Source organism: Thermobia domestica, unplaced genomic scaffold (assembly GCF_964235325.1).
Source record: "Thermobia domestica unplaced genomic scaffold, izTheDome1.hap1.1 HAP1_SCAFFOLD_175, whole genome shotgun sequence".
Classification (NCBI taxonomy): Eukaryota; Metazoa; Arthropoda; class Insecta; order Zygentoma; family Lepismatidae; genus Thermobia; species Thermobia domestica.
In genome coordinates this window covers 245,153-270,072 of record NW_027655912.1, presented here as the reverse complement: position 1 = coordinate 270,072, position 24,920 = coordinate 245,153, and the positions used below count along the sequence as shown (strand labels likewise).

Below are 24,920 nucleotides of genomic sequence, written 5' to 3'. Positions count from 1 at the left end.
AGTAAATGTGTATGGATTGTTGTAAATCAGTACAGACCCAGAGTAGTAGATAAGATAATAGAATAAAGTGAGTGCACATTGTATGCGGAGAATATCCTCCTGTACGGTCGTATAAGAATTTTTAGTACATTATAGCTATATCACTGCATCGGTTTAGTATTCGAATGGAAACTCACACTCGTAAAATTAACCCTCGCCGGATAAATTATATATAAAAAAGTATCACGATTGTATACCGTTCGAAAGTCTGCTCTATTGTTATAAATTGTATCTTTACAACAATTACATGTTCTGTGAGTATTTTAGCGAATGTTGTTTTGTTTCAAATGAGCAAAAGGGTTAATTGCTTCACCGAAAACTATTATATATAGAACACATGCGTACAGAAACTTTTTGGACAGAATCATTTTCCGTGGTTATAAGATTTTAACCTAAATCACTCGTATATATATCTATACGGAACGATCAATAGGTCTTTGCCCTCATACGGAAAGTGTTGTACTGCATGTATGAAATTCACGTTGTAATTGTGCCCATGTCTTAAGGTATTACTGTCTAATTTTTTATGTTTCTAGATACAAGAGGTTTCAAGTTACGGCGGTTGGAATGAGTGAAAGTGTCAAACTAGAATATATTTATTTGTCTCTTTCAGAATTCTTCCATAGCTGGTATATTTCATTGGTGTGGAAAAGAGAAGATGACAAAGTACGATATGGTTCAGAAAATGTCCTCTGCCTTTGGCTTATCATTTTCTCATGTGAATGGGAGTCGAGAGCCTCCAAAATCGACAACACCTAGGCCTTACGACACACAACTTGATACATCTAGATTAGATGAGTTACAAATAGGAAGACATACTGCTTTTATTGAAGGCATTAGATGTTTGGAATCATGGATCAACAAGTAAGAGAATGTCTCTTAAGAAGAAAAAGAAGGTACAAGTAATATTCGTAATTTTTGGCAAATTAATATTTAGTTTATTTGATTATAAACAGAATTTCCAAGTTTTAAGCTTTACTGAAGCGGGTAAACTTGCGTTAAATATATCCCCATATTCGTTATGAAAGGGGGGGGGGGGGCTTCAAAATTTGGTTGGGTTTAGAGGAAGCGTTCAGAAGAGAACGATGAAAACCGATCTGCACTTTTCTGGAAGAACGGAGCTTCACACGCCTCATTCCATTAATATAAGCCTGACTATCATGTAACTCTTCCAAGAAAAAACATTCCAATACCTAATTTCAGGGCTGGCCAAATAGTCGATTGCTATCGCCGATAAATATCCGATACATCGCGAAGTGTTTTAGAAAAAAAAAATATTATCTGGGAAGAAATATTACACATCAATCGCTTTTATTTAAGTGAGTTTCAATTGAGGTAAAATTATTTCGAATAAAAGGATGAAAATATACCATTCCATAAAGAATGGGAACACTATTTCTCCTTTGTCATGTCAAATGAATGTGTTCGTAATGCAACGCCTGTGTTGCTCTGATTAAGAAATGCAACTTGGAAAGCCATTACTTACTCCACATCGCAAGATAAGAAATATAAAAATCTGATTTGCGTCCTAACAGTGAATTAAAGAGAAGTGAAAGTGCAGTACCAGTGACAATTGTATAAATCGCCAAAGGGCTGTTATAGATCACCAAACATTTTTCGTAATCATAATCTGAAGCAAAAAGTTTGGCCACACCTACCTTAAATGTGTTGCTCAAAGATAATTTAAGTGACAATGGCAACAAATAGCGAGGCATTTCCCCAAGCTATTTGAACTGACATTGAATACAAATAATGCCCGCCGTGTGCCTTTTGCGTCCTAACCTTCTGCCCTTCCGATCCTGCCTCTGCTTGCTGTCGTTTTCTCCGGCTCCAATGATTTCCGATGGGACAAAAAGAAACCGCCTGTTAATTATATTACTCCTAGAAGTTATAATGACAGACGTACATGAATAAATTGTTCAATATTAAAAAAAAAAAAAAAAAAAAAAAAAAAAATTGCGTACCCATTGTGTCATCGTATTTATTGTGTACTTAGAAAGTAACAGTGAGTGCCACCACATTCTTCATGTTCACATAATTTACATCCCTGGTTGCGTACGTTTATAGGCATTTTTGATTTCCTTTGCTTTTTTGATTTCTATGGAAATAATAGTTTTTCGATGAATATTCATAGGCATCGCTTTGTTCCTTTAACTTATGTGGAAATAATAGTTTTCCGGTGGATGTTCATAGGCGTCACTTTACTTTCTTGATTTCTATGGGAGTAATAGTTTGTCAGTATTTATTCCTCAGTGTTTCAACCAGTTTCAGGTTTTATTTTTATAAGCTTTGGCACCAATGGTCTTGACCATCATGTAAAATGTGTCAAGCGGTTTAGAAGAAACGTCAGAAATGTAGCAATTTCACTTTTTTTCTTTCTTCAACAAAAAAATTATGCTGAAAATTTTAGCAAAAGATAAGACGGAATTTTCCGGAACGGTGCTCATATAGATGGCAATGTAGGGTTCGTCCGTTGCTTACTATGTACAGGTAGTTTATACATTAGCCTCTTGATCTTCCTATTGTTGATTGTGAAACAACTCTTCCTTAAGATTCCCCCTCTAGATATTGATTGATAGGTGGGCAGCCTGTACATTTAAAGAAACCATCCAGCATTTGCGTTACAGAAATAGAAAAGCCAGCCTTGATGCCGGGCGCGAGATTCAAATCTTGGACCTTCTAGTTGGGAAGGGAGGACGGTGCTTCCACTAATATATTTAGACCAGGACTAAAAAATCTAATATTGGCAATCTGGTAATCATATTTTCTTACATTTGTTACTTTACTTCTAAGTATTGATATTATGAGATTATGAAAAAAAAAAAAAAAAATGTGTGTATTGCTCGTTTAAAGCAGAAAATCCCTTATTCTAAATATGGCAAATTGCCTCTATTTAACAATTGCCAGAAACCGACTAGTTCGGATTAACAGAAAATACAAGACAGGTCGTGTTGGTAGTAGATCAGTGATGCAGCATCCGCTTCGTAAACAGATGCAGTGATGCAATATCTATTCCACCTTGATCAAAAATCATGTTTCTTTGTGTCTTGTAGCAGTATATAGTGTGTACAAAGAATAATTTTGACTGTGCTTTTTAAATACCAAAATAATAATTTTGCCACAAATTACGAATATCAAATACAAAATAAACTGTATTGATTTTTCTTATCGGGACGCAGCTAAGAAACTATTTTGACTTCGAACTTTTAAAACGTGTGGTAGAGTCGGGAAACTCAAGTTAGATTCTATAGTTAAATTATTTATTGTTTGGCTACTTTTAGGTTTGAGTTTTCAATATAGATCATGACGCGTGGAGACATGCATAATAACAGACATTTTCTCTAATTGCTTTTGTGAGTTTATTTTCTTTGGGTAATAGAATATCGATATCTGAATGTAAATGTAATTAGTCTTTTCTTATTTTGAGAGGATATTTAGCCCAATAACTCTCACACAAGTCACGAGTTAACAACGAACTCGCTTAAGATAAATTTGTGCTTGCCTTTCATGCGAGAAATTGGTTCGATTCCCGGTGGTAGCTCACATGGTTTGGATTCCACGTTAAATTTTAGGTTCATATTTCACCGTTGGTTCTGAAAAGGGACTATAACTTCCATGATTCATTTTCAGCAACTTACAAACTTCTTTTTAAATTTTATTAAATGTATTTAATATCTTATATTAAGAGGCAGTTTGTTGTCTCATGCAAAATTTGTTAATTGATGTATATATTTTTGACATTTGATGTAATACTTAGCTTCACTCCAAAACGAATTAATGGAAGTTATGGGAATTTAATAGTTTCATAACTTCTGTTAATGTATCAACAAAATTGACACACTTATGTCAAAATTATGCGTAATTGTACACACAAGAATGGTATGAACACTGTCAGTGCACACCTGTGTCGAAGAATTATGCTTGAAAATACGCACAATATATATATATATATATATATATATATATATATATATATATATATATATAAAGACATGGTTCCCACAGATTTTTGTAAACTGTTTTCCCTGACAAAAGTGCATTTAAGTGAATATACACACGGTATTAAGACCATCAACTGTTGAAGAATTTCACCGTCTACTGTCATTAGATTCTGATAAAATTTATATGGAATCTATAAGAAGTACACTCTTTGAAACTAAAAAGAATAATCAAAATCGGTACACTTGTATTGGAGTTTTAAGTAAGTAAGCATTCACGGCATAAAGTCAGTTAATTATAATACTAATACTATCAACCGTTGATGACTGTCATGGTCTAGCTCCGAAGGCTATAATCAGGTGCTAATGAAATGTATATTAAACCATCGCGAGAGCATACTTTTTCAAACAAAAGTACATCAACAAAATTGGTGCAGCTATGTCGAAATTATAGTATGAACACTGTTAGCCATTGAGAGGTTTTTTGGTTTAGCTCCGAAGACTAGTATTGGATTCTCATGAAATTTATGTGAAACCGAAAAATAATAATAATAATAATCCACTTGTATCGAAAAATTACGCGTGAACATACGCACAACACACACACACACACAGATACATAGCATGTTTCAAAAAGGACTTTACAACTTTGAAAACTGATATTGATTTATTCATTTATCTTAGAGACATGGTTTTGGTGTGATTTTGTAGCAAAGTAAATCAAGTTTTGACTTGCGTAGTACACTAGGTCAGAAACAAGCCACCGCAAGCGCTAGTGGTAGTTGTAGCAAACATGGCTGCTTTTACTGGTCCCGAGCGTGCTAGCTGTGTGTTTTGGTTTGAAGAATCGAAGTCTGCGACAACTGTGTAACGTAATTTTCGTACAAAATATGGTAAAGATCCTCCCAGTAGACCTACTGTTCATCAGTGGCATAAGTGTTTTACTGAAACTGGATGTTCGGTAAGACACAGCAGATCTTCAGGTCATTCTCGTACGTCTGAAGACATTGTAGAGCAAGTGAGACAAAGCTTTGTGAACAGTCGTACAAAATCAACCCGGCGTGATTCTCGACAGCTGGGCGTCCCACACATGACAGTTGAGAAAACTGTTGCAACTCAAACCATACAAATTATAAAGGGTGCAATAATTAAAAGACACTGATAGAATTGCTCGTAAGGAATTTTGTGTGGAAATGCTGCATCGGTTGGATGAAGATTAAGATTCATTGAAAAGATTATTTTTAGTGATAAGGCGTGTTTTCACTTGAGTGGTATAGTTAATAAATATAATTGTAGGATTTGGGGCAGTGAAAATCCACGAAAATTCTTGAAATATTCACGTGATAGCCCAAAATTGAACGTGTTTTGAGCAATCAGCAAGAACAAACTTTATGGCCATTTCTTTTTCCAAGAGAACACTATCACCGGTATAAGTTACTTCTGCTAGGAAACCTTTTAATCTTACAGATTGATGCTGATGACCAAGAACGCAATCCACACTTTATACAAGATAGCGCACCGTCGCACTACCTGTCCGTCGTCCGGGATTTCCTAAATGGCCGCGTTCCAGATAAATGGATCGGCCGAGGTGGGCTAATTGCATGGCCCTCACGCTCACCGGACCTGACACCTCTTGATTTCTTCTTTTGGGGGTGCATCAAGAATACCGTATTTGTTCCATCTTTACCGGCTTCTCTACCAGACCTAGGATCTACCTTGCAATTGGACAAATTACATCTAACATGCTACAGATGAGATGTGTGCTGCATCACCAATAGAAGCCACATTGAACCTCTTTAGGTATAAGGTAAAAAACTTGATATATTTTGCTACAAAATGATAACAAAACCATGTCTGTAAGCTAAATAAATAAATAAATCTTCTGATACACCCTGTACATATATAAATTGATCGAACCGAGAATCTCGTCTATTTTTTAAGTCGATTAGAAAGCTGTATGTATGTCAGCTCAGAAGTCAGAGATGCCATACTTTGTCTACATTAAGGGATTCAAGATTCTGTAGCTCAACTGATTTTAGAGATAACAATCTAATCATAATCCATGGCACAACACACCTTCATATAACTTAGTAAACCTATTATTCTATATTGTTGTGTTGATTGATCTATAAATCCCAAATAACCTTACTCAAAGTTGCCTTCATTATAGAGAACGACTACTTTGTTTTCTTGTCATTAAAGGACTTGTCAATAATCTCCCTGATTTTCCCTGCCAATAATCAAATTCCCTGATTTTCCAGATTTGTGGGAACCCTGTAAAAATGTACGTATCAAACTGAACACTGCAGGGTTTTTTTTCTTTTTTTCTTTCTTTCTTTTTTTTTCTTTTTTTTTTTTTCCGGTGTGCGAGCATTACATTGATAACTACCAGGTTAATTACTTAATAGAGAAGTTCAATTTTGAAAGCGTATCATGACTGTATCCTTGGGTGAAGGTTGAGTCGAGTATTTCTGGAAGTGTCAGATATGAGACGGTTAATCGTTGTTGGAAGTTTTTTCGCTTATTGAATTTTACTCGCAGACGAGCTATTTTTGTATAATTGTTGGAATTCATATATGTATTTTCTTATTTATAATTGTTATCGTTTGTTAAGAATAAAGGTAAAAGAAATACAGTTTTGTTTTTATTTCTTCCTACTGTTAATTCCACATTACTTGAGCACCTTTATGTTAATCAATCAAATTAATAATAATAATAATAATAATAATAATAATAATAAAAGCGAAAATTTGAAACAATAGTTTATCGTTTAACTGCCATGAGCAGGAATAGGATTTCTAGAATTGCTGTATTTATTTCTTTTATTTATATATATGTTTCTATGTCCTTAAGCCTGCCACATATAAAAGATGACGTTTTTTGGCGAGCGTAGTGTCCGAGAAAGAGGCTTGAGACCTGTATGTTAGGCATTATCCCGGCATTTGGCTGGTATAAATGAGGAAAATTCTTACTCAATATGGCTGGCCTGAAAAAGCTGTTACACTTTTTCAACTGTGTTTCTACTGGGAAACGAATCCGAGACCACTCGCACCAAAGGCGCGTCAGTTAGCGACTACGAAATGCAGTAATTATTGAGTTAAAAATTAGGAGCGTCGGTTTTAAATGTACAGAATCTTTCGAATCAAAGGTTCAAGATGTTATACGTTATTTATTGTAAGATTTTGAAATAATAAAAGATATGAAAGTGATGTTAGTAAGGGAACAGTCGTTTGAGAGTAAAAGTGTCCATTTAATTAGCAATGAGATGCTAAGTATACAGAAGATATTCACAAATTATGGCATAAGACTTGAACTCACGAATCCGAACTGAATTTTCAAATTTCCTGTATTTCGAGTTGGATACTCTTTGTAATTACAGAGAAAGTGATGGGATAGGAAAGGAACGAAGTAAAAGGTCCTGAAGTAAAAGGAACGAAGAATTGCATTTTCAAGATTATGTTGCATTGTCCGATTACAATAACACGATTTTGAAGAAATACATTTGTTCGTTACTTTACAATTTTTTAGTTTTGTTTGATTTAATTTCCCTTTACGAAGAATACTGTGTCTACCCGAAGTACAGAAAATTCCAAAACTCAGTTGGAAATTGCGAATAGTAGTATGTGGAAAACTTTCCATCACGAAGATATTATGAATCGTAATTTATTGCTATGGTAATTCCAAGAAAATAAAATGTTACCATTATTAATTTGCATGGTGCACTATTATATCCAACAATTCTTCAATCTCTATAGCAATATAATGTAAATTCATTTTTGAGTGAACAGCTAAGATGACTTCCGGCTTGTTAAGTATTGAAGCGTTATGCTCTTTAATTATTTCAATTTTAATTTAGAAAATAATTTTACTTTTAGACATAATTTAGTTTGTTACAATCTTTATATGTTCGAAGCCTCTATTTCCTGTTAAATTTTACAAATTAGTGTAAATACAAATATTTCTAGAAGAGGCCGATTCGTCCATCTTGGAACGGGCCATCTATTCATTTACAATTTTTAACAAACCATATATTACAAAAACAGTGATACAGTCGACAAGGCCTTAAAGCTGCGACTTCTTTTATATAAAATCCCCCAGTAAGGGTAAATAAACAGAACAGATCAGAGTAAGTAGCTGAAGATAATGTCAGCTTTGTTGACTTATTTGAAATGTGAAGTTCCGCAAATCATATTTTTCTTTCTCCTGGAATTATAGTAAGAATCATTTAAAATATGCCTAGTTTTTAAGATTTAAATATCAACAATAAAAGTACTTTAAACATCCGCATCAGGAACTAAGAGTGTACATACAAGGTCTGTCTGGAAAGTAATGTCACCAAGTCTACATGTATGAAAAAAAAAAATATTTACAAAATATTACGAATAACAATATCTGTACATTAAAATTCTTCAAAATATTGTCCTCTTGCGTCGATACATCTTTGCCAGCGGGATTTCCAATCTACGAAGGAATCCTGGAAGGCCTGTTTAGGAAGTGCATTTAAAGCCATTTCACAAGCTGCTTTCACGTCGCCAACTGTTCTGTAACGATGTCCTTTCAGGGAGAATTTGAAACAAGGAAACAAAAAGTCTGCGAGAGCCAAAACATTGTCCTAAAAGAGGGATCATTTTTCACACATTTCCAAAACGTCTTGAGAAATTTCCATTCATCGAAATTTTTTAGTAGTCGGTCAGAATTCTTGGGACAAGCTTCGCGCACACTTTTCTCATGTGCAGATCGTTGGTCACAATTTCGTAGGCGATAGTTTTTGGAATATTTAACATGTAAGCCATTAAACGAACACTCATTCGACGGTCTGTTTGCAAAAGTTCTTTCACACGAATCACATTTTTGTAGTTTGAGGAGATTGACGGGCGTCCAGCGCGGGCTTCGTCGTCGACCTCTTCACAGCCTTGTGCCATCTGTAGACTTGCCTTTGTGATAAACGCTCATCCCCGAAGACCTGTTGAACTATTGGAAAAGTTTCCGCTCAGACTTGCCGAGTTTTGCACAAAACTTGATCGCGTACCTTTGTTCCAGTGAGCGCTGCATCGCGACTTGTATAAGAGGAGAAACAAGGGTTTATGAAATCGCCAGTTCTTCACCTCCGAGAGCTCGGAGACAACTGAGCAAGTACTCACTCGGTAGTTAACCTTACACCACCGTCGATACCCGCGGATATAGCACGGTGGAACGAAGTCAGAGCATGATCGCAGTTAACAAAAGCTCTTCTATTATGTCAGTCCGCTTCTGAATGTACATACTGTAATGCAAGTGTTGTATATATGGAAAGTTCCTTTTCCCTATGAAATATATAAAACTGGAAGTAAGATAGGTGTAAAAATGAAATGAAATTTCTAGTTTTAAGTTCCACGTTTGTGCCCTTTAGGCTAAAGTAGGATGAGAATGTGAAAGATTACGGGAGGAAACCTACAGGCACGATATCCACCATAAACTGACATTGTCTGGGATCGAGCCAGAAATCTCCAGCACCGGAGATGAGCATTTTACCACTGAGCCATCGCATTCCCCTAATTAAAATAAAGCGATCAAAAATTAAAATTCTAGATACCACTATAAAAGAGTTGTTATACTATAACTTTATAACATAGATATTCATTTGCACACATCAAAAACACTTTTTATGGTATCAAGCCACATCGTTGACAAGTAACATAATTTATCGATTTCCAACTTAATACTTTCTTTAGATGTTCTCTATTCCCTCTCGACTGAAGTATCTATTTCAGCATTACTTTTAATTCTAATCATGGCCTGACAATTACACAATGCGAAACTGTATGTGACATCAAATATGAAACTGATAATGAAATCGACATCAATTCCATCAAAATCGATGGGCAGGACATCGATTACGTGAGTACAATGTACCTGATATAGTACTAGTACGAGAGCCTTCGGAAAGGATCTTAAGGTTACTGTTATTAGTCTGTAACACCAGTTAGAAGGTTGTATACTTAAAAAAAAAAAAAAGTTGGAGATGTTCTCTAGCCCACTAACAGCTGGCAGCACAAGGTTTGCTCGCAACTTCAACGACTTTCAATTTATGTATTTATTGAGTTCAACGTCCTGGATTATGCTGCGAGACTACGGAAGACGGTGATGATAAAGAACAAAATGTTGTAATGAAGAAAGCAGAGAACTCAGAAAACTACGAAGCCCACTTAGCGCGGGCTGGAATCAAAGTAGGTATCCCTTCACACTAGAAGTAGCTCTTTATCACTGAGTCACCGCGGCCCCCACCTTTAATCTTGATAAAATAGTATGATAAAACTATCTCTGTGTTCATATCGACAGTTGTTCTGGTAGGGGTTTTGTGAGCACGTGTGTGTATGGTAATGTGCAATTACACAATGGGTGAAAAAAGTTGGAACAAAATGCCAAAGTTAAACTTCCAGTAAATCAGCCAGAGATAGTGAACATGCTGCGGCAAGCTTATGGCGATGAGGGCAATGAGTCGTACCCAACATTTCGAGTGGCAAGGAAGGCACCTCAAAGATGGAAGATTGTCCGTTGAAAACGACGAGCGATCTGGACCATCTTCTACGAGGGTATGGAACGAATTGGGGAATTTGTGCATAAAAATCGTCGAAGGACAGTCAGTTAGATTGCATACATTATTGGTATGTCATATGGATCAATGTAGACTCCTAACATTGGAACTGAACATGCGGCATGTTGCTGCCAAGTTTGTTCCCCGGCTGCTGATTCATGAGCAGAAGGAACATTGCGTCGATGTGTGTGAAGTTCTCCAGGAGCGTGCTGCGGATGATCCTTCATGTTCAGTTTACCACTTACGAATCTTGGGTTACCGCATTCGACCCTGAGACAAAGCGGCAGTCGTCTCAGCTCATCACACTACCAATGCGGCAGTAGTCTCAGCGTTTTTAAAGCTCAGAAATAACTGCAGCTCAACGAAGACCATAACCATCGTGCTTTTCAACATTGTTAATCGCAAATTTGTCCACCAGGCCAATTATCAATAGTTTTACTGCAACGTTTGAGGGAGAGCATTCGGCTAAAACGACTGAATCTATGGCACGCTAAGAATGGATTCTCCGCGATGGCAATGCGCCCTCTCAGCAAACATTCTTCATTTGTGAGCTACTCGGCAACCACAACATGTCGCTTTCGCACCCGTCAAATTGAGCTCCTGGTGATTTCACCCCCCCGAAGATGAACTGCAACCGTCGGTAGAGATTCAGCGCGAATCGCAAAAGGTTAGGAACTCGCGTACACAAAATGATTTCCAGACCGCATTTCAGCAGTGACAAGAACGCTGGGACTAGTGCATTGATACGCGAGATTTCGAAGGAGATACTCTTCAAATTTAAGTAGCTAATGTACTTTCTTGTTAACAAAGCTAGTTCGGAAACTTTTTTATACACCCTTGTAAGTGTTAGCTGAACCCTATCTATGTCGATAAATGAATAAACAACAACTAGAAGTTATTATTTAATTAACATAGCTATTATACAAATTATAAGTCTCGTTTAAGGACTTCTATAAATGTCTCTCTAGGAACTTCAATATTAGCCACCATCTTCATTTTCTTCTTTCCTTCTGCTTGTCTCCTTAATAGCTTCATCTTTCGAGTTATGTCTCCACCATACTGCAAGAAAAAGAACAGTTTTTGTAATTGGGCTACAAAAGGAAACACAAAGAATGCTGAAAATACAAAGCTCTAATATTAGCAAAATTTAACCGGCTTTTAATAGGACCACGGATTGATCCTACACCTTAGTGATCAGTTTTGTCGAGCATTGTTTGGCTCCAATGACTCCGAAATCATGTGTCTAAGGACGATCTAACAGTGGCAACAAAATGTGTGAGATTTAAATATTTTCTACAATTTATTCCGTAAATACACTACTTACTAAAGATTCAGTTATACACGTGATACCATGTGCTATTTTATTTATTATTTTGATGTTAGTATGCGTTATAGGAGTGAATCTCCTTTTATTTGCGGCGTCTATGCTGTTCATTAAAGCCATTAGCAAAACTTTCGAAATTGAATCGTACATGATACAAACTTGTATTGAAAAGTTAACCGGTATAGTGAATATGTAAATAGAAATGAAATATAGAAACTGTCTGGCCCATATTTCTTCACTAAGTGAACGAACCAATATATTTATTCCAGTGAAAATATTTTAAAAAGTTGCTGTTGCTTTCATCCTCAGTTCTTACAAGTGCAAAATATGATGAAAATACTGAAGTCACATATTTATGGGTCCATAATTAACATTAAATAAAATGTAAATCATATGTTGGCCAACACACAAGTACTGTAAAAATAGCACAAAAATTAATCGAAACACAACTTGTAATGAATAAATCTAACTACCAAATTATCACATCACAATATATAGCCAGTAGATTTCACCACTTTATAACCCTATGACCAAGTAAGTTCAAGCTTGTCTATATAAATTTTTGGATGAAACAATTGATACTACGGTCTCAATTTTCTCAAGTTACCTTCATCCAAATTTGAGTTCCTTCTTTCTTGTATAATGAAATTCAAACAATTTCCTTTCAATATGTGATTAAATTTTTCTAATGATTTTAACCTTCTTAATCTTGTTGGACATCCTTAGATGTTTGGATGAAACCACCATAATCCTGATCTTCAGAGAGAGTCTTACATGTTTCTTAATCCTGAACAAAATCTGATCAAATTACACGTTTAATTTTATCAATTCCTGTTAGTTTCGGTAATATATCATTGTCTTCATCAAACAAACACATCACCTGATTATGTGTATGATGAAGTCTTTCTTCACATTGACATTAGCTTCAGATATTCTCGGATGTATACTATTCTTGACAAAATATTTTTGTATTCTTCTAAAGTATTTCTCTATATTAATCGGAGATTTGTAACTTGCTCTAAACCACATTTCTTAGCAACTTCATCCAAATTAACAAATAAGTTAGACCAAAAAGGAACAGAAATATATTTTTTACAATGATTATTCATAATCTTATTATTGGATATCCATGCTTCATTCCTCACTTTTTTCTAAACATAAAGAATTGGTATACAATGTAATCTTTTTGACAGGGGCAAAAACAGGATCTTAATGGTACAAAGGTGAATCGTGTTCCAGGTAATAATTAATGTAGCACTTTTGGAGAACATGATATCGCGAGTATCTAATACTTCAAAAAGCGACTACAAAATCTTCGAGAAGACAAGCAACCAACACAATTGTGGAAATTTGGCAGAACTGTTAAGAATCAATCAATAGATTCAATAGATGCTTCAAGGAAGGGTATTACCCCACCAGTTGGAAACTAGCTCGCGTGAACCCAATATATAAATCTGGTCCTAAAGATCATGTATCCTCTTATAGGCCTATATCTCTTCTTTCTGTAATATCAATTATTTGTGAAAAAATAATCAAGGACAGGCTTCTTAAATTCACCTCACCTTACATTCACATTTCCCAGCATGGGTTTATACGGAAAAGTTCAAGTCTAACAAACTTAAGTACTCTTCTTTCCTGTGCAATTAAATGAGTGGGTAACAATACTTAATTAAATGTTATCTACTTTGATCTCTCCAAGGCCTTTGATTCTGTCAGTCACATTCATCTTCTTCACAAGCTTTCCAATAGATTTAATATGCATGGCAAATTTCTCTCTTTAATCACCAGCTACTTGAAGGACCGTAAACATAGCGTTATTATTTCAGGGGTTATTACTTCTAACTCCCAACCCGTGCCACAGGGAAGTGTACTTGGGCCCCTGCTATTTGTCCTGTATATGGATGACCTCTACTCTCATATATCAGTTCATTCTACTGGCCTTCTACTATTTGCTGACGACTGTAAGTTATATAGAGAAATATCATGTCTCCAAGACACGATTGCCCTACAGGAAGGCATAAATTATCTTATAGACTGGTGTAAAATGTGGCACTTGAAGCTTAACAGTAAGAAATGTGATAGTATTACCATTACACTGAAAAAGTCTCCTGTTCCCTCCACATACCACGTCAACGATTCTCCCATTACACATTCTGCCAGTCATAATGATCTTGGTGTCATCTTTGATTCGAAACTCACATTCTCTGACCATATTTCCTCAATACTTAAGAATTCAATGCGCATATTGGGGCTTCTTTATAGATTTACTGAACTACGCACTGTTTCATCTTTAGCAACTTTTTATAAAACTCTAATAGCGCCCAAGCTCGAATACTGCTCTCCCATATCACATCTCTCTACACTTAATTCTATTTTTAATTTCTTTATTGCAATAGTACGCTTTCGTATTCTCTCATTTTGAATACCTAAGGAGGAACTCTTGCGATATCTTAATATCCAGACTCCGGGAGTACGAAGAAATAACTCTGACCTGAAATTTCTTCATAAAATAGTTAATGAAAACTTAAGATTGGAAACATTACTTCAGGAACTATCCTTACGTGTCCCTCCCCGCACAACCCAGAACACTCATCTACTCCATCTTGCCCGCCCTAGGTTGGCAATTATACAGAGGTCTCTTTTTACAGAATACCGAACTGTTATAATCATTTAACAACTGATGTGGACATTTTTTCGAGTTACCCAGTGTCTGAAAGAGGAATTAAACGATTTTTGGCAAAATAATGTTACTTTTGCACTATTTGTTGACATTGTTTTTGTTGTTTATTTTTCCTGTTTGTTAACATTTCCCTGTGTAAAATAGCAAAGTTATGCTGTATCTGGGAATTTTTTCAATAAATAAATAAATAAATAATCGCACTGCAAAATATGGCTTCGTTTATGTGTAACGACAAAATATTATGGTAGAATGTGTGTCACATATAGTGAAGATCCTCTCCATTAACACTCAAATACCAGGAGTTACTGACACTCCGGTCTAGTTTTTTCCTTTTGTTTTCCTACGTAGGTTGATAATACAGAAGATTTAAAAAAAAAAAAAAAACAGTTCCGCTACTGTGGGTTAAGTAGCTAATGATGTATGTCAAATTCCGTGTTCGTGTATACAAGAAACTGCTGGCACTCAACGCATCTATTCTGCTTCAGCGCTATTCAACAAAAAACAATATTAGAAAAATATCTTAGGAATAAATATGAGACCATAAGACCAAAATCTTATGTATTTTATTTTATTTTGTTAAATTCAATACTGGCATTGTCTGCTTTCAAATATTTAATTTTTGGACTTACATATATTTTCCTTAAGAAATTTACTGGACCACACTATTGATCAACTACAGGGTTTGAAAAAACCAACCCACCTGGGCTGATATGGGTTTTTTCGGGTTTAGTTGGGTTTTTTTGAAATATTTCAATGTCTTTCGGGTAAAAGTGTTAAAATATGATTTACATTGTTCAAGATTGTCATTGTCATAACTTGCAACAATTTTCTATTCACTGCTGTTTTGAAAAATGGCCGCCATTCTGAAATTTTACATTGGATCGCCGCCAAAATAAATACAGCTAATTTAGAGTCTCTCGTGCTTCTACTCTGAACGATTCAACTTAAAAGCCCGAAAATTGCGCTTTAGCGTGGATACGCGCTATTTTGAAAGAGAAAAAGGCCACCATTTTGAAATTTTACGTTGGTAGGCCGCCTAAATCTATAAGTTGTAACCTGAAAATTTCAACTTAAAAGACCGAAAGTTGTACTCTGTAGTGTGTGTGTGGTACTGGCAGACAAACGAACAAATGCAGATCGAGTCATCTCAGGAACCTCAGTAGAGCTCCTCCGTGGCTAAGAGGTTAGCGTACGCGCCTTTGGCGTGGGAGACCCGGGTTCGATTCCCGGCGGGAGCTCATGTGGTTCGGATTCCACGTTAATCAGTAGGTCCACGTCTCATATAGCCTCGCTGCTGAACGGGACGTTAAACTCAAAATCAACTCAACTCAACTCAGGAACCTCAGCGACGTTCGCCAAATATGAATACAAAATATATTAATTTAAAACAAAGACATAATTCATGTTTTATAAAATAAGTGTTTCAAAATGTCTTATATGAAATAAATATTTTTCAACGTAAAATAAATGGTTTTATTGTTGAAGTTCACTTCCGATAGGCCTACTTTGTGTGTTCAATAACGGGAAATTCCCGAGCACTTGTTACAAGATGTTTCTTTTCCGAAATTAATTTAAAGCAATTAACAAAGATATAATTTATATTTTATAAAGTAGTCTTTGACTAGCTAGGGGATCCGCCCCCAGATCCCTGCATTTGCTCGGCCTACGGCCTCGCATCTCTTATATATCATCCTTTGCATTAACAGTGAATTTCGTGCATTTGCTCTTCATATTTCCTGAATTTGAGCTGCTGGGGGCTTTGCCCCCACATCCTCGCACCTCTTAAATCCACAATTCTACGGAATTTCAAGTTTCTTTTCGTATTTCAACTATTTAAAAGATAAGATTTTGTATCCCAAGAAAACGCCCATCTAAATAACATGGGAATTCCTTTATCCCCCTTTAGACCCCTTAAAAATTAAAAATATTCACTTTTGGTAATTTTTCTGTCGGTTAGTCCCGGGAGGCTACAATCATGCAAAATGTCATCATTCTAATCTTGCCAGAAGTGCCTAAACATTTTGGAGTGTAGAAAATGTCCCATATAAATAACATGGAAAAGATTTTTCAGTTCTCCATAAAACCACACTAAAGTTAGATTTTTTTTTTTTTTTTTTTTTTTTTTTTAATAGTGATTTACTTAGGTAACGCTAACGAAAACGTACGAGCATACCGAATTTCAAGTTTGTATTTCAATTCCAAGTACCTAAAATATAAGATTATAGGTCCAAAAAGGCTCATTTATATAACATGGGGAATTTCTTCATCTCCCCTTTAGACCCCCTAAAAATTAAAAATATTCACTTTGGCTATTTTTCTGTCGGTTAGTCCCGGAAAGCTACAATCATGCCAAATTTCAACTTTCTACGTCAAACGGAAGTACCCGTTTAGTTTGACAGTTTATAGTTCTATATATAGTTAGGGTGTTTCAAAATGTCTTAAATGAGATTAAATATCTTCCATCGTAAAATAAATAGTTTTATTGTTGAACTACTCACTTCCGATGCTTTGTGCGTTCAAGTGCGGAAATTTCCCGAGCACTTCTTTCACGACGGTCTTTTCCCGAAAATGCCGCTTTCTTTACTGTACATCGAAACTTCCACTAGTACGGAAGTTTGAATTCATCACTTGAAATAGTAAGCGTTACGTAGTCTTCAAAAACTCCGAGCATTAAGCTTCCTAAATTTGACAAGAATTGTTACGCCATTTCTGGTGTTGATTCTACACAATTCTTATTTGAAGATTAGCAACAAATGACTGAACTAAACTATTGTTGTTGGAAAACCAAGTTTTACTGAAGAATACCTGTTACCATCAAAGGTTAGAAATAATACTAATAGTTTTACTAGTATATTTACATATTGACTGGTAGTACCGGCACCTATGGCCTTAAATCCGTCAACGTATGAAGGATAACGTCTCTCGGCGTCGCCGAGTCGGCAAGCACACCTTTCACGGAAAGTATTTTCTAAAATATAAAATTGCATATTTTACTTCAAATAGGATATAAGCATAATCCATACATGAGTTTGTTCTTTAATTATATCATTTTTTTTTAAATTAATTTATTCAGTGTATTCAGAACTTTAGAAAGGACTTATGTTGAATATTGTTGTATATCTTAACATGAAAGCATCTAATTCAACTAAGGAAAGCCAAAAATCTGACAAAATTAACTTTCAGTGTAATCACAATAGTTGTACCGATAATATACTAACAAAAAGCTCAAAAACCCAAGTGGGTTTTAAAGTGTTTTTTTCTTTTTTCAGGTAGGCCCAACTCGAAAAAAAACCCACCGGGGTTCTTCAGGCTGGACCCACTTGGGCAAACCCTGATCAACTATCACAAATTAATCATGGTCTGAGTAACAATATATACATTCGGTGATAAATACGATGAAAGCTCAACCTTGAATAGTAACATAGATAAAACCTGCTTAGCAGAACATAATTTGCATCATAATGGGAACTGAAAGCAGAATATTACTCGGTACTTCAGTAGCAATTGTATCGAAACTCAGCATGTACTGAATACAGACTATATATTTGCTAATCGTTACAAAGTCTCTCTTCAACCATTGAGCTGACCCAATGCACCTACTCACAATGTAAATGTTATCAATTTAAAGACATGTAAGTTCTGTAACTGATCCTATTTGTTCTTTTAATAATACTCACACATTTAGCTGTAACATCCTTTCGAAGAGCTTTTACATTTTCTCTAGCTACTATTTTACTTCCAACCGCTGCTTGAATAGCAACCTGAAACAAAAAAGGTACGTTTTGCATACTTGGTTTTACAATGAATTTAGAGAGTTATATAAATCTAATATTAATAAATCTGAAATAGCTGTATTGCTCCCTTTGAATCTGTAATACAATTCCCAACTCCAGTATTTACGTTACACTTAATCACAGTTAACGTTCAACACATATATTGGTTTTAGTTGTCGCGTTTCATTTCATAGACTCTGGAGTGCGAATTTTGATCAGTAAACAAATGTTTCGACTCTGTGAATACTTTTCTCCGTATTAATAAGCTGTTTTAAAATTAATTTAAAATTATACCTTAATATTATTGTCTATAACATGAACATGAAAGTTATAGTGGGTAAAGTATATTTTTATTAGGGTTTTTTTTTTCTATATATTTATATTTTGAAAAAGTTTATGGAAATAGAAAATTAATTTAACTTCCAGTATGAACAAGAACTTTCTAACTTCAACTAATTTTATATACGATGTAAGCTGCTTGAAAAGCTGAATTATTAAAAAGATAGCTCTTTAGCAGCTTTTATTAACAATGCAAATTCCACTATGAGAAGTAAAGAAAAATATACCTAACCCAGTCAGTGAAAATTTGATACAGAAAAGAGCAAGGCTTAAGTTTATTTTTTTCTTTTTTTTCTTTTTACGTTAGTGTTTCGCTGATCCGTATACATATATGAGAGAAAGAGAGAGAGAGAGAATTTCATCACTCACTTGAACAAGTTGACGCGGAATCATTTCCTGCAACTTTAAACACATACGACGTCCAACTTGTACTGCACGGCTCTCATGAACAATTGTACTTAATTCTTCCACAACAACTCCATTTAATAGAATATTCAACTGCAAATCAAACAAAGTCAAGTTATTAAATAACGATACAAGATTCAAGATAAATTTAAACGCAAGGAAGATACAATAAAATATTAAAATACAACTGACAACTCTCAAATTCACAATCCTTTACACTACTGTAAGTTTCAAATGATAAAATAGGTATTTTCACTAAGACACTTATAACAGCATCTCTTATTAACAAAGGGGGCGCGGTGGCTCAGTGGTAGAGCGTTCACCTCTGGTGCTTGGGGTCCCGGGTTCGATCCCAGCCCCTGCCAAGTGAACTTTGTGGTGGACAAACACCGTGCTCGTGGGTTTTCTCGGGGTTCTCCCGTTTCCTCCCACTTTCTTCATTCCACCATTTCACTCATCTCTCATCATCACCGTCTCCTTTAGCCTAACCGGCATAACCGTGGGACGTAAAACTTAAAGATTTCATTTTTTTTATTAACAAACTGATGCATGGAAAAAGAAACAAAAAACTTAATAGATATGAAAATATACCTACGAGAAGTACGAAGAGAATTATCACCAAGCTGTTTACATTAGTTTCCACTGATAATAATAAAGCTTGCTTTATTTTAGTACAATACTTACTGAATCTATATCTTAATTAGTGATCCAATTAACCTCTTATACTTGAACAATCATCCGTATTTCCTTTAATCAACTTCTTATGAATTTAACGAAATTTGTCCCTAAATGAGTCCAATTTAAATACAAGTAAAATCGATTAATATCATTAGTTACTTGACGTTACAATAATTATGCTAAGAGGATAGTTTTAGCTAGACATTACTCTTGAACATATTTTGGTTCACACTGAAAACAAGAATGAACACGGTAACATAGTAACAGCGGTCATTTCCACACATTAGCATAGAGATTATTATATTGTTGGAATATTAATCTATACTTATAAAAGTGAACGTAATCTTATTTGTGATCGTATCACGGCCGAATGACCAAATCGACTGACATGAATTTTTGAATATGATTAGTATCTATCTCGAACTGGGTTTTTATCATGTAACTTTGATTAATATGCGTATAGTAAGGGGGGTTCATAATGCCAAAAATAGAACATTTCACACCGTAAAAATGAATTCAATAATTATTATATTTAAATAATAACCGCTTTTCATTGTTACATGTCATAAAATATTTTCCATTGTTGCTAACGTAGAATTTAAACAAAAATTACAAGGCCAGCAAGGAAACGAACCTTATACGCTGTCAACTATACACTTAAAACATTAGAGGAAGACGAAATCACACGGAAACAGACGAGGAAAATAGAGTAGCAGCAATCAGGGGAGAAGAAACTTCAACAGAGCATAATTCAAATTGGGCTCCCAAAAGAAAAGAGATAGGACATTAACGGATAGATCAGCTAGATGCAATAACACTAATGCAGTTTCACAATTACACATAGATTGAAATATAATCCTATGCAGGGAAAGAGAATTTAAAATTTTCACAAAGAACAATGGTTGCATCATTTGAAACGAATACAGAAGTGTTTGAATACTTGGATCGACCTAGGTTTTCACTTCAATTGAAATAAGCATCTTAAGAGGGGAAAGGAGTTCTTATACGCCTTTCAAATATTTCCCATAAACCTACTCCGCACCCCCACCCCTTGTGAGAAGGGTTAGAATTAGGAATTAGATTTCTGGGCTTTCGGCATCTATGGCCATTTAGCCTGTCACGTACGGGGAATGACGTACCTCGATGAAAACACTGCCCGGGATATTGGGGAGGAAGAAAGGAATGGGAAAGGAAGGACGCGGTCCAGGACCACCATGTGTAAATGAGGAAAATCTCTCTCAGAATGTCGGCCTGAAAAAGCTTTTACACTTTTTCGATCGAATGTTCCCACCGGGAATCGAACCCGGAACCGCAGCACCAAAAGCGAGAGCGTTAACGACTACGCTACGCAGAGACACCCCGTACGAAAAACGAGTCCTCAGTTCGTTTGTAGATACACTGATCACGTATCCTCACTGCTCCAGATGATGAAAACTGATGTTTTCGAAATATTGACGTTGCCAGTTAGTATCAAGAAAACTTTTATAATGTGCTCTAAGCAATCGATCTGGGAAAATTGTGTCTAAAACTACGTCTGAAACTTTCTTAAATTAAATCAATTGGTACAGATACCAAAAATCAACAGAAACCAGAAGAAAATAAATATATCAACAATAACTAAATAAATATCTACGCAATCAACAAGGTTTCGATTATTTTGCTACATTTAAAATATATTAATTACCTTAACGAGGTTAGCTGGAACGTAACCATAGTCTTCATAATCAAAACTCGCATAACCAGATGACAAAGATTTTAATTTATCGTGGAAATCTACCACAATCTCACAAAGTGGTAGGAGAAACTGAAGCATTACCCTTGTATTGTCAATGTTCGTTGAGTTCTGTTGAACACCTCGTCGCTCCAAACACAGGGACATTATTTGGCCAATATATGTATCTGTTGAAACAACAACAGTATATATATCTTTAAAATTTCATTATTTCTAAATTTTATTCACTATAAATTACACTAACTACTAGCCACTTTGGAAATAGAAACCGAATTGAGACAAAGTTATTCGCTACTTCATCACGTTTCACAGTGAACCTTGAACCTTCTCATGGCTCAAGTGAAGTATTCTTTCTAGAAAGAAATTATGGTAGCAATATTTCAATGGTTAATTATAGGAACTAAGGTGTTAGTGCTCAAGTGTGAATATTGCACAAAAGTGTTTTCCAACATAAAAACGACTCAACTGACATTTTTAACGCTCTGAGTGCACAGAAGTACGTGATATTTATTCTACTATTCTGCAAGCCCGTGGATAACGATGGACATTTGGAAGTAGTTGAAGAAGTTAAGGCAACGGATTGTTTACCTAAAAACTCAGAAGTATTGACTAGAATTGACAGGAGTGTACCGCGGAATACTCGCACCTATTTTTCTATTTAAGGTTTTGCAGTGATATAATAATGTAATCAAAAAATAGGCTCCGGCTTGTAACACGTTTATTTTTGAAAATGACTCCAGAGAAAATTCAAACATTGTGTATTACATTGTCTTAAAGACAAGTGGTAGCTGGATGTAAAAGGTAACATTTTGAGTTTTGAACTTTGTATTCAAGGACACAATTTAGTAACTAGGTCAATGGTATGTTCAGTTTTCTTCAATTCACAATCGTACGATCCTAAAATATCAACATAAAATTAGTTAACACTTCAATCTGAACTGCTAGACATTGGTTTTACGTTATTATTACAAATTGTGGGAAGGACTAGATACATCAATTCAGCTAATAATAGGCTACAGAATGTAATAAAAAGTAATAATGTAATAAACAGTACATGTATGGTCCTCGCAAGCACTCTACATGCGGTACAAAGTGATCAACATACGAAGTAATCCTAGTTAACTAATAATTATAAAAGTAACCAAGAAAGTTCTATCGCTTTTTGTGGAGGTCTGTGTTCCATTGGCTCTCACACCGTGAGTTGATGCAAATTGAGATAAGGCGAAGGTCAGTTGTTGGTGTGCATATATCCAATATACTACCTGGTTGTGGCAGTTCAGTTACACCGTGAACTTGCGTAACGACAGAGTGAACACGGGACCTTCATAGAGTGTCATAAGGGCGTGTATGTTGTACGAATACAAACTGGGGTCAAATGCTGCTGCAGCCTTTGATATGCCAGGCCTTTGGTGAGGGTGTCGTAACTACATGGACAGTGCAGTGGTGGTTTAGCAAGTTTAAAGACGGTGACGAAATAGTCAAGACGCACCACGTGCCGGAAGACCAACACATGTACAAAATGAAGATCTTCAGGCAGCAATTGAAGCGAACAGTGGCTAGACATGTGAGGAACTGGGACTACAATTTAGTGTGAGTGGAGAAACCATTCGACAGCACGTCCATCAACTTGCAAGTTGGATCGATGGGTCCCACATGATTTGACTCCGGGCCAGAAGGCAACACAAGAGGACACCTTGTGTTCCTTTGCTGTCTCGTCTAAGGAAGGAGCCATTTCTGGACAGGGTGTCGACATGGGATGAGAAGTGCGTCCTGTACGAAGCTCCACGGCGCCGTCATCATTGGTTAGCATCCCGTGAACCGGTTCCAAAACAGCCGAAACCAGCACTGCACTACACCGGTCCTCCTGTGTGTTTGGAGGACTGCTCGCGGTATCGTGCATCGGGAACTGCTACCAGCTGGTCAGAACAACAATGCAACTGTGTACTGTCAGCAGTTGAGCCGTGTTCAAGAAAAACTCAAAACTCTGGAATCAGCACTTCTGAATCGCAAAGGAGTCGTCCTGTTACAGGACAACGCTAAGCCCCACATGGCTAGAATAACCTGGGACACCATTCTATGCCTTGGATGGGAAAGACTATTACATCCGCCATACTCCCCGGACATTGCACCGTCCGATTATCACCTGTTCCATTCCTTGGACAATCACCTTAGAGGATTCCAGTTCAAATCCCTAGTAAATTTAGTGTAGGGGATATTTAATAAATCTACACACAGAAAATAAATCTGCAATAGTACTGACATATAATAAAAACATGTCCAAAATCTCAATAGATTTGAGTTGAGCAAAATGACATGCGTTAAGATATATCCTCCTGCGTAGTTTTCGAAAAATGTGGTAAACATTTATTTTTGTGGCACTAAAAGAATATGTCAATCATGGTCAATAACAGGCTCCATAACACGCCACCTATTAATAAGAAACTGATACTAAAGAATTACTCCATGAAACTAGCAAATAGAAAGTACACAGTATGTTTAATTAGATATAATAACCTAGAATTATTATTAACTCTTTTAAACTTTAATTTTCAAAATCTTTCAATTAATATTTTCAGGGTAGTACGTATGTATTTCATGTAATTTAAATTCCCTATAATTTGTATTTTTTCATAACTTAACCAAGTAATGATAACTTCTTTCACGGGAGAAAGAATCAATGAAAACCTTCAAAAATGTACTAAAATTTAGGAACAGCAAACGATTATTCTATAAGTTTGCACCATGATACGCTAGATGTGAAAGTGACCGTGAAAGTAGCTGCACTAGATTGGAACGTTACATGAGGACGAAGCAGTAGTGTAAAAATAGCGACATAATACGCAGTATGATCCAAAGCGCATCTACCTTCACAGAACACGCAATTCTTAGACCATTATTATATTGATTGCAATGGTAGGAATACAACACCAAGATGTGATAGTTTATCCTTCGATGTATTTTCGTGAGTCTGAGTTGATCTTACTTAAAAGAATAAATAACAGTGTGTGATGATAAACCAAAACAAAACAAAAAAAAAAACCTTCGTATGCATTTTTGTTTGTTTGTTTGTTTTGTTTTGTTTTCACCCGAATTGTTGGTAACTTTTGCCTGTTACTTTTGATTAAGAACGAAAAATTTCCACGAGAAACGAGATTCCAACTGGTTACATTCGTATAGCTCTCCTCACATTGTTCTTCAAAATTTCTTGTTCCCAAGTTGTATATATATATATATATATATATATATATATATATCTTTTCTTCTGTACACATCCGTATTTTTCAATTTCCGTTTCCTATAATATTTGACACAAATAATGAAAAACAAGTTAAAAAATGTAGTGAACTTGTGCTAACCACTATTTTCTCGCTATATTTGTTGCAGTGTTGCTACAACTGAAGTCGAAGTAATTTCTGTTCATGAATCGAAGAGATCCCT

At 35.6% G+C, this 24,920-nt stretch overlaps 3 protein-coding genes across 7 annotated transcripts in view; 1 reads left to right on the top strand and 2 right to left on the bottom strand.

The window, feature by feature from the left end:
* Window positions 1-18,219, top strand: part of LOC145676503 (methionine adenosyltransferase 2 subunit beta-like) — a 41,167-nt gene extending 22,948 nt beyond the window's left edge. For 2 of the 3 annotated variants that reach the window (XM_081747320.1, XM_081747318.1), the window contains exon 6: window positions 653-6,612. In XM_081747320.1, the coding sequence (XP_081603446.1) occupies window positions 653-907 (255 nt within the window). In that variant the 3' untranslated portion in view covers window positions 908-6,612. Of the gene's footprint in view, window positions 1-652; window positions 6,613-17,824 lie in introns of those variants that run through there. The other variant, XM_081747319.1, reaches the window with a different exon arrangement.
* Window positions 1-24,920, bottom strand: part of LOC145676502 (mitochondrial amidoxime reducing component 2-like) — a 143,217-nt gene that overhangs the window by 81,098 nt on the left and 37,199 nt on the right. The gene's annotated exons all lie outside the window — the stretch shown is intronic.
* waw (Translation factor waclaw) overlaps window positions 11,441-24,920 on the bottom strand; it is a 49,933-nt gene continuing 36,453 nt past the window's right edge. For all 3 annotated transcript variants that reach the window (XM_081747312.1, XM_081747313.1, XM_081747314.1), the window contains 4 exons: window positions 21,435-21,649; window positions 19,037-19,165; window positions 18,233-18,316; window positions 11,441-11,610 (listed from right to left, as the gene is read on the bottom strand). In XM_081747312.1, coding sequence (XP_081603438.1) covers window positions 11,479-11,610; window positions 18,233-18,316; window positions 19,037-19,165; window positions 21,435-21,649 — 560 coding nt within the window. In that variant the 3' untranslated portion in view covers window positions 11,441-11,478. The remainder of the gene's footprint in view (window positions 11,611-18,232; window positions 18,317-19,036; window positions 19,166-21,434; window positions 21,650-24,920) is intronic.